The following is a 12,546-nucleotide window of genomic DNA, read 5'->3' as shown; positions in this document are numbered from 1 at the left end:
GCTCCACCCTTCCTTTCCATGCTTGAAATAAACAGAATAACGAATGCATTAAAATAAGTAATATCTGTTATTTAATGAGATATTATTCGTTTTTGCTTTTTTCATATTGATTCTTTTCTTTTTCTATTTGATTAATTTTATGCTAAAATAAACTTCCGGTTGAATGTTGAATGTGAAACTTATTTATTGATTTTATTTAGTTTGTCTGTCTGTATTACATTTGTGGTGGTGTTATGATTTATACAACAGATAGTTCAACAGCACTGAGACTTTTGCTATTTCTGTCTGGAGTGTTGTATTTTAATTTTAATTTATTTTTTTTATTATTATTATTTTTTTTTTTTTTTTTTTTTTTAAGGTTTTAATGTTTAATTAAAAATTATCTTAATTTATCAAAGATTAACTAAGTGGTTTCGGAATAACATGAGGTTAAGTAAATGGTAACATAATTGAAAATTGTGGTTAAATGTCTTTTTTTTTGTACAACAATTAGTTTCAGTAACCAAATTTGATAGGCCAATTGTGTTTCTGTCAGGATTGTGCCTTGTTTTATTGTTTTTGTTCATGTTTCTTGGTTTCAAGTTTTACCCTTTCAGGTTAGTGCTTACTGTTTTTCATTTTTTAAGTTACTGATTTTGTTCAAATCATGTCATTAAGTTCTCTTGTTAACCCTGAGTAATTATACTCCATTTTCTGTTCAGTTAGTTGTCTGTGTTCATCACGTTTGAGTGTTGTGATGGTGTGTATTCTCCCAGTGTATCTTCTATTTGTAGATTAAAAGTGTCTCCAGTGGATTATTTGCGTCAGGCATATTCTTTCCGCAGTCTGTGCATGACATTTTTAAAGAGTGCTAATTTTCATAAAAAATTTACTGATTTCACAGATTGGACCCCCTGCTTGTGTTTGTGGATTTCCAGATGAAAGTATGCAAGCAGTATAAATAAAACCATGGGTAAAGTCTATAAAAGCTGAATGGCAGATATTTAGTAGGACACTGTTCCTTTAAAAAAAAAAGCAGAGCATTTGACATCACCATGTTCAACCTTTTGAAATCCAAGATAAAAATCAAGAGTAGCTTTTATCCCTATTGTAATATTCCTGGAAATTTTGTGTTTTACAATAACTTTTACATTTATGTGACTTTAGTAAACAATGGTGCACACTACAATAGCACCTCTGAGGCATATGGCAAGATGACTAAGTGAATGTTTCTATTTACTGTACGCTCATCTACAGGCAATGTCTGTGGTGGCTATAAATGAATGTGGGATAGTTTTACACATGATAGCACAATGCTTAGATGTGCACTCTGCAATACCTCAATAAGGTTTCATATTCACTGTGTGCAAAATGACACAGCAGTTTATATCCTTGAGTTTAGTAGATAAACCCTGCAGCAGTTATCAGAAAAGCCCCTATCCTGAGCAGTGATTCAGGCAAAAAATAAAAAATGATTCATCCCACTGTAGGTTAGGAGGTTCAATTAGAGGGTGCCTTAGTGCATTGGGGCATTAGGGCTAGACTATTAGCAGGCTGATTCATTACTCTAAAATTAGCCCCCATGTACTGCCCTGGTCTTGGGTGCTGGCTAGGGGAAGTCCTGCTCTTATTAAGGGAAGCATTGCTGAGCGTTTAGTGACTTTTCGAATGTACCAAATGGATCTTTGCACACACTGGTTGAGTGTTTCACTTTTAAGATGTAAAATTGAGTTTATTAAGAGCAAATATGGTTAAATAGAGAAGAATGATACCAGCAAGCAATAAATCTGAAGATCATTGGAAAATAAGATTTCTAGGAGCAAAATCATGTCACAATATATTGATATTGACAATTTGTATCAGGTATAGTTCATCCAAAATGAATGTTTAAAATATAAATTTAGCATCAAATGTAAATCCAAAAGGTCACACATTTGAGCTTCTGAATTAATCACCACTGATAAATAAAAAAATCAAATACATTATTTACTAAAATACAGTATTTAAAACTTATGTAGTCAGGCACAGAGTGCAAGCATTTGTGTCTAACATAATTCTGTATTCTTTAGCTAAGAGGATTATAAATATTTATATTCTGGTGACATCATACATGACCAAGAAGGACAAAATCCAAACCTATTCATGTCCAGCCCAATACCATATTTAGAATTTTAATAAACAGTACTTTTTGTTGACTGATTATAATACTGTATGTCTTTGAAGGTTTTGTTTTTACCACTTAAACTCTATTTTGGCTTTGTTTAAATTATTGTGAGAGTATTGTATCACAAGATCATTATCTATAGAACTGAATCATAAATGAGTGTGTTGTTACACTTCAAATGTCTGTATTATGTTAATGTACTTAAAATGATGATTAGAAATGTATAAGTTGTACTGTATATACAAATCATTGCAAGTTGTATGGCAAATCTTGTAAGAACTACTTTAAAATAATTTGTTTCTGAGCTGAGAAGAAGGTCTTGACACACACGTGCACAGACTTCATCTCGTGCTATGTGGCCTGCAGTATGCTAGAAACATGAAAGCTGAGCCTCAAGCTAAACAGATAAATATACATGACAGACATGCACAATACTATTCACGGCAGCTCAGGCCAACATACTTGGAAAGATTTAAATCGAGAGGTCAACCCTACTAACAGCTGCTATATTCTTTTGTTTAAAACCATATTTTTGTTGTTTTTAAGCATCTCTAAAAACTCAAAAAAGTTCACTGCAACAGTTAAATGTAAAGATTTATGTCTGAGTGGGGTTATTATCAGTGGTGTAAAATACTTTTATTAATTTAAATTAAATAATTTTAATTAATTTAGTAATTAATTTGACTTCATTACTGCACTCAAGTTTTTAACTGTATTTGACTCATTACTCAGTAAATTTTATTTCAACTTGAAAAGTACTTGTTACATTTTTGCATTTTTATTACGTCTTACAAAATGTTTAGTTCCATTCCTCGATTCGCATTGTTCAGCAGCTGTGTTTTATTCATGATACAGCACGGCTATGTTTTCTGTTAACTTTTCTGTTTCAGGCATGGTTCTGTATGTCCATCAATTTTACACTGTAATGACGCTTGCAAACATGGTCTGTGCCGCAAATCAGTCTGTTTTAAAACTAAAAGACTGAAAACAGATGTTTTCTCATGCTGAGAGATAAACAGATACATATGTGTGTGAGAAAATAACATATATGGTGTTCAGGGCCATAGCTGGAGTTTGCGAGGATCGGTGCAGGGTGTACCCGTGGGCCCTGTTTGAAATTGTGTAAATAGCACAAATAAACAAATGGAAACAAATATACAAATTAAACCATGTTTAAGTTTTTTTAATTTTATAGGTGTCAAGGTACAGAAACTGAATAATCAAATGTGCAGTCTTTACTGTATAAATTAAATATAGATTAATTCTTTTAAAACTACGAAGTTATTCAGTAAAGAGCAGTGAGCGATTTTCTCTCATTTCTTGGATTAACATTAAAAACAACATCAGCTGCCACAGGAGAACCTTCTGAGTGACTTGTTCATCAATATCAGCAGATCAGCAGTGTGTTCCACAAAAAAAAACAAAGAGAGCAGTCCATCCTTAATTATGTTTTTGATTTTCATCCAATAAAATTAAAACTTAAAATGCAATAAAAGCATATATACTGTATACACACACACACACACACACACACACACAAACACACAAACACACACTTACATGCTTAAATACTTATTTTGTTACATAATAAAATAGAGAAGCAAATTACAAACCATAAGACAAATACGATAGATACAAAGTAAATATTAAATAAAGTCATTTTTCTAATACAGTAGGTTTATTTAACATATACACATTTAATTGTTGTTTGATTAACATTACTGAAACTGAGTACTGAGAAGAGAAATGGTATGGGTTTCTGGAGTCGTAGAGGTCACAGATTGTGCTGGGATGGTAGTCCTTTTAAGACATCAAGTTTTGTCATTTTGAACCAGTGATTTTAGTTCAATGAACAAATGATCTTTGGTTCACGTGCATGTGTATTGTATCCAAGCATTTGTGTTAAGAGTTTCGAAAAATGTGCATTTTATCAGTTGTGAATTATGTGATCAATGATCTTGAAAAAAAATGATTATATGTCAGATCAGGTTTTGAAAGAATGATTAGTGGTGTTACTAGTGTGCTCAGTATAATGTCTTGTACTAAGATTTTTGAAAATGTACAACTTACTTACAAAAATAGTACCAAACCAATTATAAAAAAAAAAAAAAACACTAATGGCTGTAGGCCCTATAATAGTCCATGCTGAGTAAGTCAATTAGGATGCCCAGTCTTTATATAGGGAGGTTTAATATGGTAGGGGTAGAAAACTGATGAGTCAGCCTTCACTAAAAGCCAAAGGGGGTGGGTTATACATACATCAGTTTGACAGGTTATACAAAACATTTAAAACATTAAAAATTATTATTTAAAAATATTTTAAATTAAATGTAGAATGTAACAACATTTTAATACATACTAATAAATGAAAGAATATGAAAACAAGTTATTATGAGGAAAGGTAAGTGAAAATTCAAAGCAGTCTGTTATCTTTGATTTGTAGTCCATTAAAAGTTTAACATCAAATGCCTGGTAGATGTGCTGACAGGGTTTGGTATGGCTAGAGGTGCCATTACAGTAAAGGTTAAACATTAACCCTTTATCTCTCTTGCCTTTCTCTCAGCAACAGTGATTTCATAAAAAAAATGTTTTTTTTAAAAGTAAGTATATATATATATATATATATATATATATATATATATATATATATATATATATATATATATATATATATATATATATATATATATATATATATATATATATATATATATATGTATACATAAACTGCTCAAAAATATAAAGGGAGCACTTAAACAACACAAAGTAACCCACAAGTGTACCCTTTATTTTTTTGAGCAGTTTATAATACACATTTTTCAGTGATTGTGAAAAATCTTTTTTTAAAGAAATAAATTACTGATTAAAATAAGTAAATATTGTTCATAGTTTTTTTTTTCTATAGACATGTAATGGCATTACTTGGTTACTTGACACGTACAGCATTGTTATTTAAATCCAGTGTTAGGGTTTGTTTTTAGGGCCATGGCAACTGTGTTTGTATCTGACAGCAGAGTCAGTGTTAACCTCTGTCCCAAAATTCCCTCAGACATGCCTGTAAGCAGCTGTAATTGTCAAGGTTGGAAACATGAGGCCTGTAGCTCACTGTGAGTCTATTCCTGGAGATCTGTGGCTTCTCTCATTCTCACCATGCTAAAATAGCCACCCACTTTAACTGTGTAGGGCAATGCCTCACAATGATAGGTTGGAGAGAATGCAGATATAGCAACCCAGTTGATAGATGTAAAATGGCAAGGATTTTAAGGCCATTTGAAGGTGTGTGCATCTCAGCAAATGAATAGAGTAATTTAAATAAGTGTGTCTTTGTAAGTCCTTTATTTCCACTGAATTATACAATGAAAATGAAAATTACATTACAGTTCATTAGTCAAGTGCGTTACTTAATATTTCAAGTATTCGAACAGTTGTATCTCACATGACCCACTAAGCAAAGCTGTATTCTACAGCCTATTAATCTAGATTTAATTTAGCAAACAAAACATAATCTTTCTATTTTCTACTTAAATATAAAAAAACATAATTCAATATGAACATCCATATTAATAAAAAAGTACAAAAGTCAAGTGGAAAAGACATTACAAATGGTGCAATTTGTACAATTTGTACTAAAACTACTTTAAGATTGCACTTCCCTTGTCTCACAGTCATCAAAAGCAGCTAGATGATTGTTCTTATCATGAACCATGAAGGTTTTGTATCTATTGTCGTCTCTTTTTCCCCACTAAGTCTTTTTTCTACATTCTATCTTTGTTTATTCTTCCTCTTCTTCTTCCTCCTCCTCTTCTTCTTCCTCCTCCTCTTCTTCATCATCATCATCATCATCATCTCCACCGACTCCAAAATCTATTTTTGAAAGCATGGCCTCTACGTCTTCTGTGAAGAGCGTGAAATGGTCCATACTCTCAAAGCCGGGCTCTGGCCTCTGTAGATGGGAGTTCTTGGATGCATCTTTGGCTTCTGTGAGCAGCTGCTTGGCAGCAACGAGGAATTCAACTGTATTGCTGTTGACCATGGTCTGGGAGGCTTTGTCCATCAGCTTGATGCTGGCCTGCAGCTGTTCATTGTTCTGTTGGATTAGCGATCGCACCAGAGCTACCTTCTCATCTTGTTCTTGAGTGATCTGCTCCAGGAGATGGGCCTTGCGGTCTTCTAGGATGGCATATAGTAGGTCAAAATTCTCCCCCAGCTTCTGCTTCCGTGCTTGGCTGTTTTCTTCCACTGTTTTGCAGGTTTCATTAATCTGTGTCAACATCACCTGCAAGCAGCTGTTGCTGGCTCCTAGCAGGTCGATTGAATTTTTAAGTTCAGACTTCTGGGCCTCATAAACACCTTTAAGAGTGGAAACTTCACAGTCCTTGTGCTGACCAAATACTTTGCACATGGAGCAAGTAGGTGTCTGGCAGGTTACACAGTAGATGTTAATTTTTTCATCTTCATGTATTTCGCATATAGGCTCTTTTGTTTCTTTGGATTTCAAAGGGGGTTCAAGGGAATTACCTCCTTTCTCCAACTGCTGCTTATAGATGTCGATGATGTTCTCCACCAGAAGGTTCCTCTGCAGACCGTAGACACCATGACGGTCAAGCACCACCTCAAATCGGCAGGTAGGGCATCGGAAGATGCCTCCAGAGAAATGGTATGGGTTTTTGGAGTCGTAGAGGTCACTGGCACAGCTGCGGCACAGATTGTGCTGGCATGGTAGAATGACAACCGGCTTTGTGAACGTGTCTAAGCAGATGGGGCAGCTCAGCTGCTTCTCCAGGCTCTCCATGGGACTTGGAGCCCGGACTATTTGACCCGTTTGGATGTCCATTGCTGTCGTTTGAGGTAGAGTCCTTATAACCTTGACTGCTTTGCCTTTCAGTTGAGCTTGAGCTTTTCTGGTTGCTTCTGCCTTAACCTAGCTTATTTGATCTGTCGGGGCTGGACAACTTCAGGGTTTATATACCGACTGGCTGCCTGTGACACTTGATCTGTGAGGCAGTTGGGACAGGATTGCTCCCACCACTTGTTTATGCGATTTGATTCGGAGGAAACATTCAGCCCTCCAACACAACCCACTAAAGAACAAGTCACATGCCAAACTTAGCAACACAGACCCCCTCCCTTTCCAAGCTCTCCATCTGTGAGAGAAATGTGTAGGCGAATCACATAGTCAGGCAAATACACACATGTGATAGCTGTTGGCATGTAGACATTCAGATATCCAGAACTTCCCAGACTGCATAACAACATGGTGGGTCAATGGCCAAAATATGACATTTTGATAGCTGCACTTTGTGTCCTTAGAGCATTTGTATCAGCTGTTGTATGGTATGTGAGAAATGCAGAAGGATTTTAGGACAATTGAGCAATGGGGTGAGTTTTGTAACACAGTCTGTTTTAGCTTCTATTGTCCCTCACCTGTTTGTAATGATGGCTGCTTACCATTAACATCCGTCTGAATGGTTCTGGAATAGAGATCAAATGGTTGGGCGGTGAAAAGACAGACGTCAGACTTTCCGTTTCACAATTTTAACACAGTGAATTTGTAAACAAACTGTCCCACCCCTCAACAGCGACTTCACACAATATTATGCTGTAAGTGTCATTGTCCTCCTTGAGATAGCACATGGTCACTGTAGAATATATTGGAACATAATATGTCAGTCATGTCTGTTGCATCATCATCTCACTCACATGAGTGCTAAAGCAACATGTTGAGACCAGTATGTGTCCATCGAAGGTAGGAGCCAATTTTATCATCAAAGAAAAATACCTGAGAAATGTTTTCAAGCAGCTGTAATGTATTTATTTATTTTAGTTTTTTTTAGTTTTTTTTTTGACAAAGTATTTGATAAAAAGTGGCATATGTATTGTAAATATGTACTGTAAAAAGTAAGAGGTTAATATTATAACTGGTAAACGTATATTTTCAGCTGTGTATAGTCATGTATATTATATGCTGCTTCGTTGCTTGTTATCACTGAAAAATCTTTTACCAGCAAATAAATGGCATGTTGTAAGATGTTGTACAACCAACATCAGAAAAAAATATTGTTATTATTAACTAAAACTAACATTGTTAGAAATTGTTTTAATTAATAAAAAAAAAAAACAAGTTGAAAGAAAGATGAAAATGTTTAACTTTGGCAACAAACTGAAATAAAAATAGTGAAATATTACATTTAGTATTACATTTACTAAAACGAAAAAAAATCTAAAACGCTAATAAGGAATACTAAATAACAAAATATATAAATTATACTGAAATGTGAAATAAAATTAATAATTTATGTAAAAATAAAAATATAAAAATAAAAGCTAATTCTAAATAATACATAAATACAATAATAGTATAAGAAAGAATGAAACAAAGAAAAACCTAGAACTAACCTTTGACACCCCTGATCTAGAGCACAACCTTTATTAAATGTCACTGAGAACAGTTTGTTGGCCCTGCATGAACATCATTCATGTAAATATAAACAAGTGTGTGAGCCAGCTGCAAACTGATACCTGCAAGGATGCTTGTGCAACTCATAGACACAACTCATAAAATTGTGTTTTGCAAGATGTACTTGTACCTCTAGTGTTCATGTGGCTTACTATGTAACTGTGGGTTGTTTTTGATATGCATGTTTTTTGGGAGTGGAGCATGTTCCTGGAATGTGAGGTTTAAATTTCAGAGACTAGATCAAATCACCATTCCTTTTCTTGCCACAGGAAATTCTAAGAAATCTTCAAAGTGTGATAAAAGTGTGATAACTGTGATAAGATATCCAGAAGCTTTTCCTTTCTAATTAAACAAAAGTTATAACTTTCCTTCAAATATACTTCAAGTACTTTTTATGTCCCAGGTGTATTTTTTTATTAAAACTAATAAATTGTATCTCTTTTGTTTATATGAATATCACATTAAAACAATTGTTTATTTTTGCAACTTTGTAAATCCCTTTCCCCTTGTCACAGACCCATTTCAGTTTTCAAATTTGCCAACCCATTATAAAAATCTTAATAAGTACGTAAAAGAAAAAAAAGAAAAAATATATAAATATATATATATATATATATATATATATATATATATATATATGATATATATATATATGATATAAATAAAGAAATTAGCATAAACCATTTCTATGATTATTGTGTGAAAATGATTTAAATCTATAATTAAAAATGCCCCGCTGAACAATCAAGTTGTTGTTGACAAATTATTCAAAATTATTCTGATATTTAATAATTGTATATAATATTGTAAAATTTTATTATGAAATGATTTAAAATATCATATGATTCAAATCTAGCATCCCTGCATCCTGTGTTAAAATGTAATGTCATTTCCAGTGCATTAATTTAATCACAAATTCAGATGTGGTAAGGGGCAGTGTAGTGGAAATGTAGTGGGAAAAAATATTGTTTTGAATTATAATTTAATTTAATTTAAATTAATATGCATTTTAAAAACTGTGTTTAAATAAAAGGTGAAAATGTAATTATTATATTAAGTCTTTAGGTCCACATAAGTACGTTGTAAAACCAAAAAGTGTCCACTAGGTGGCAAAATATACAATTTTTTTTCAACATCACAAACTGTCTCAAGCTCACTCTTTAGTTTAGCTCTAGTTAGTATTTTAGTATTTTAGTTAGTGTAAATTTTTTTTTCATTCCACAGCTATGCTATAGACTGAGTGGGTTTAGGATGTCAGAGATTCCAAAAATAAATGTACTAACCTCCTCTGTTCTGTGTATTTTAATAGGGCAGGCTAAAAGTTGGTTCCATAATGCATAGAAAACACTTACTAAATCTATGAAAATGTGATGTCTTTCCAACAAATGTGTTTCCTACAGTGTATGTGATCACCAGAGACCCTTTATTTGTTTTGGGGCAGCAATCAAAGATAACTGATGAATGCACATTTCCTGAATGGAGCCAGTTTGGCTCCTATCAACAGAACTATCTTTGTGTCCCATAAGTCTACCATACGAGTCCATTGTGGGTGTGTGTACAAGAGACACAATGATTTGAATGACTTATAGCAAACCAATGCTGATGTGATCGTGCTGTAAGGCTGTTGTGCAGAATTCCGTGCCTTGTCAAAGGTGCCAGCTACAACATGGCGTGCAGACCAGATTCCTGTTCTTGACAGTGTGTTTAGCTTCCGCCACTCAGAGGATGTCAAATGACCATAAATACAGCAGTGTGTTTGGTACAATGGCACTGTCAACAACAACATTAGTAACGATTATGGTGATATCTTTTCCCACGCTTCAGAAAATTAAAATATCCAGTCCACTCATAGAATGTAATTTGCAATGATCCTTCTCATAACCGGCAAGACATGAAAGATTGCAAAATGACAACCTATTCAATTACCTATTTAGGTCATTTAAAGATACAAAACATGCACTTTTTACAGCATTAAAGGGTTAGATCACCCCAAAATTAAAATTTTGTCATTAATGAAAGAAGATGAATGAAAGAAGAAGAAAGAAGGTCCTGCGGGTTTGGAACAACATGAGGTTGAGTAATTAATGACGGCATTTAAATTTTGAGGTGAACTATCCCTTTAAAGAAAATTGAAAATTAGGCAGTTTAAAAAATAATAATAATAATAATTTTATTGTATTATTCAAAGATTGTGTTCTTAAAACTGCGGATCTACTCTTTTTGGCAAGGAGAGGGTTAAGTGTTATCTAACTAAGTTCAGACCAGGTCAGCATCAGCTTCCTATTGCTGCTAAGATTTTCTGTCACCTCCTGACAGCTGTTGATCAGCGAACATTTAGCCAAAATGCCAGTTACAATTTAATTTTATGAACCTAAAAAAAAATTGTTAGATGCATTTTACTATTTTATATGAAATTCTTCATCAACGTCCTTATAATTGTTCTGAGAAAGCATTCCACATGTTTTAAATCACACTATTGCGGGACCGTGCAAGCGACTATGTCTCTGTCTGCCTCCATTCTGAAAGACCACAAGTTCTTCAGTAAAAAAGAAACTTTTTTTGTGCTTCTGAGAAAAGACACGTGTCGGGAGTCACAGAATGGAGGAATGTGTGAGGGAAGGTGTCCAGACGAGGACCGTGATTTTACCCTGTATAAATCTCTATCTGGATGAATCATTGTTCTTGTGGTTTCCACAACCAGACGGAACCCATGCTGGCTTCTCTCATCACCTATACACTTAAATCATCCCACTGGAATATAGACTAATGGGTACCTTCTGGGACTATTAGAACTGTTAGGTTTCATCCAGATATAGTTAAAAGCAAAAGACTTCATGAGAGCCACATAAAAAATCTACAGGTGTACGAGTCTTTAGTTGTCTTTCAGTGATAAACTGGGTTTGAAAGAAATCTAGTACATTTGCAGTTACATTCAGTGAAAGCGTCAATAAAAAAGTGCCTTTTTAAAATCAGAAAACTTGATATAAATCACTGTTTTTCTATTTACAGCCATAGTTTTTTACCAATAAAAAATAAAAACAAATCTGCATATAGATTTTGGGGGGAAATATAAATATATCTTATTCCTTGCACTGTTCATACTGTCAAGAATATTTGTACTTGTGTTATATCTTTCTATGCTGTTTCCCCTTGTCGTTGTTACTTTCACAATGAAGATTTGTTAGGCAATATTATATCTAAAGCCGTTTTGAAACAATATTTATTGTGAAAAGAACTATATAAATGAATTGAACTGAATTGAAAATGTTTCTTTGGTTTGTTTTATAGACCTACAGTATTATATCATAATTGGCAAGGAATTATATACCATTAGCTTACTACAAAATAATATTTTACAGATGTAATAATAATAATTGTAATAATTTATTTTGGCTTTAGCACAATGACAATACAAAAGTGTAATATTTCATTTTGCATTTTGAAAATAATTTATATCATATTCTCACACAGTATAAATAGGTTTTCATACATGGAAAACAGATTTTATATCTTAAAAAAAGAGGTTCCTTGCAGGTTCCAGGAATCAAAATTCTTTAAAACCAACAAATTACACAGTACCTAATGGTCAAGGCATCATATCAGGAACTTTGATCTCTACTTTTTCCATGTTTATTTGTTCAACTGAAGGGTTTCTGAATTGAAAAGATTGCCAAGGACAATGAGGCAGGAATTCCCAGTTGAGCTGTGTCTCTGTTTAGCTGCATTGCACCCAGTGGGAGTGCGTGAGAAAATGAAGGAGCTGGGTGGTATTGTTGGTTGGCATAATTTCCCTATGTTTGATCACTCAACTCTATTTTAGAAGCCCTCTGCCCATTCTATCACCAGCATTAGGAGTGATCATGTGCTCATGGCTTTGTTCTTATGCTGGCGTCCATACAGATGTGGCCAGTTTCCACATATTCACCCAACATGCACCTAAAATAGA

General features: G+C 33.7%; 1 protein-coding gene across 1 annotated transcript; it reads right to left on the bottom strand.

The window, feature by feature from the left end:
* Positions 1–5,462: 5,462 nt before the first annotated feature.
* trim63a (tripartite motif containing 63a) lies at positions 5,463–7,132 on the bottom strand. The gene has a single exon (XM_059571355.1). It carries the CDS (start codon positions 6,975–6,977, stop codon positions 5,916–5,918), a length of 1,062 nt encoding a protein of 353 aa, XP_059427338.1. The 5' UTR covers positions 6,978–7,132; the 3' UTR covers positions 5,463–5,915.
* Positions 7,133–12,546: the final 5,414 nt, after the last annotated feature.

The sequence above is a fragment of the Carassius carassius genome, chromosome 17, assembly GCF_963082965.1.
Source record: "Carassius carassius chromosome 17, fCarCar2.1, whole genome shotgun sequence".
NCBI classification, from domain to species: domain Eukaryota; kingdom Metazoa; phylum Chordata; class Actinopteri; order Cypriniformes; family Cyprinidae; genus Carassius; species Carassius carassius.
This window is presented reverse-complemented; position numbering and strand designations above follow the sequence as displayed.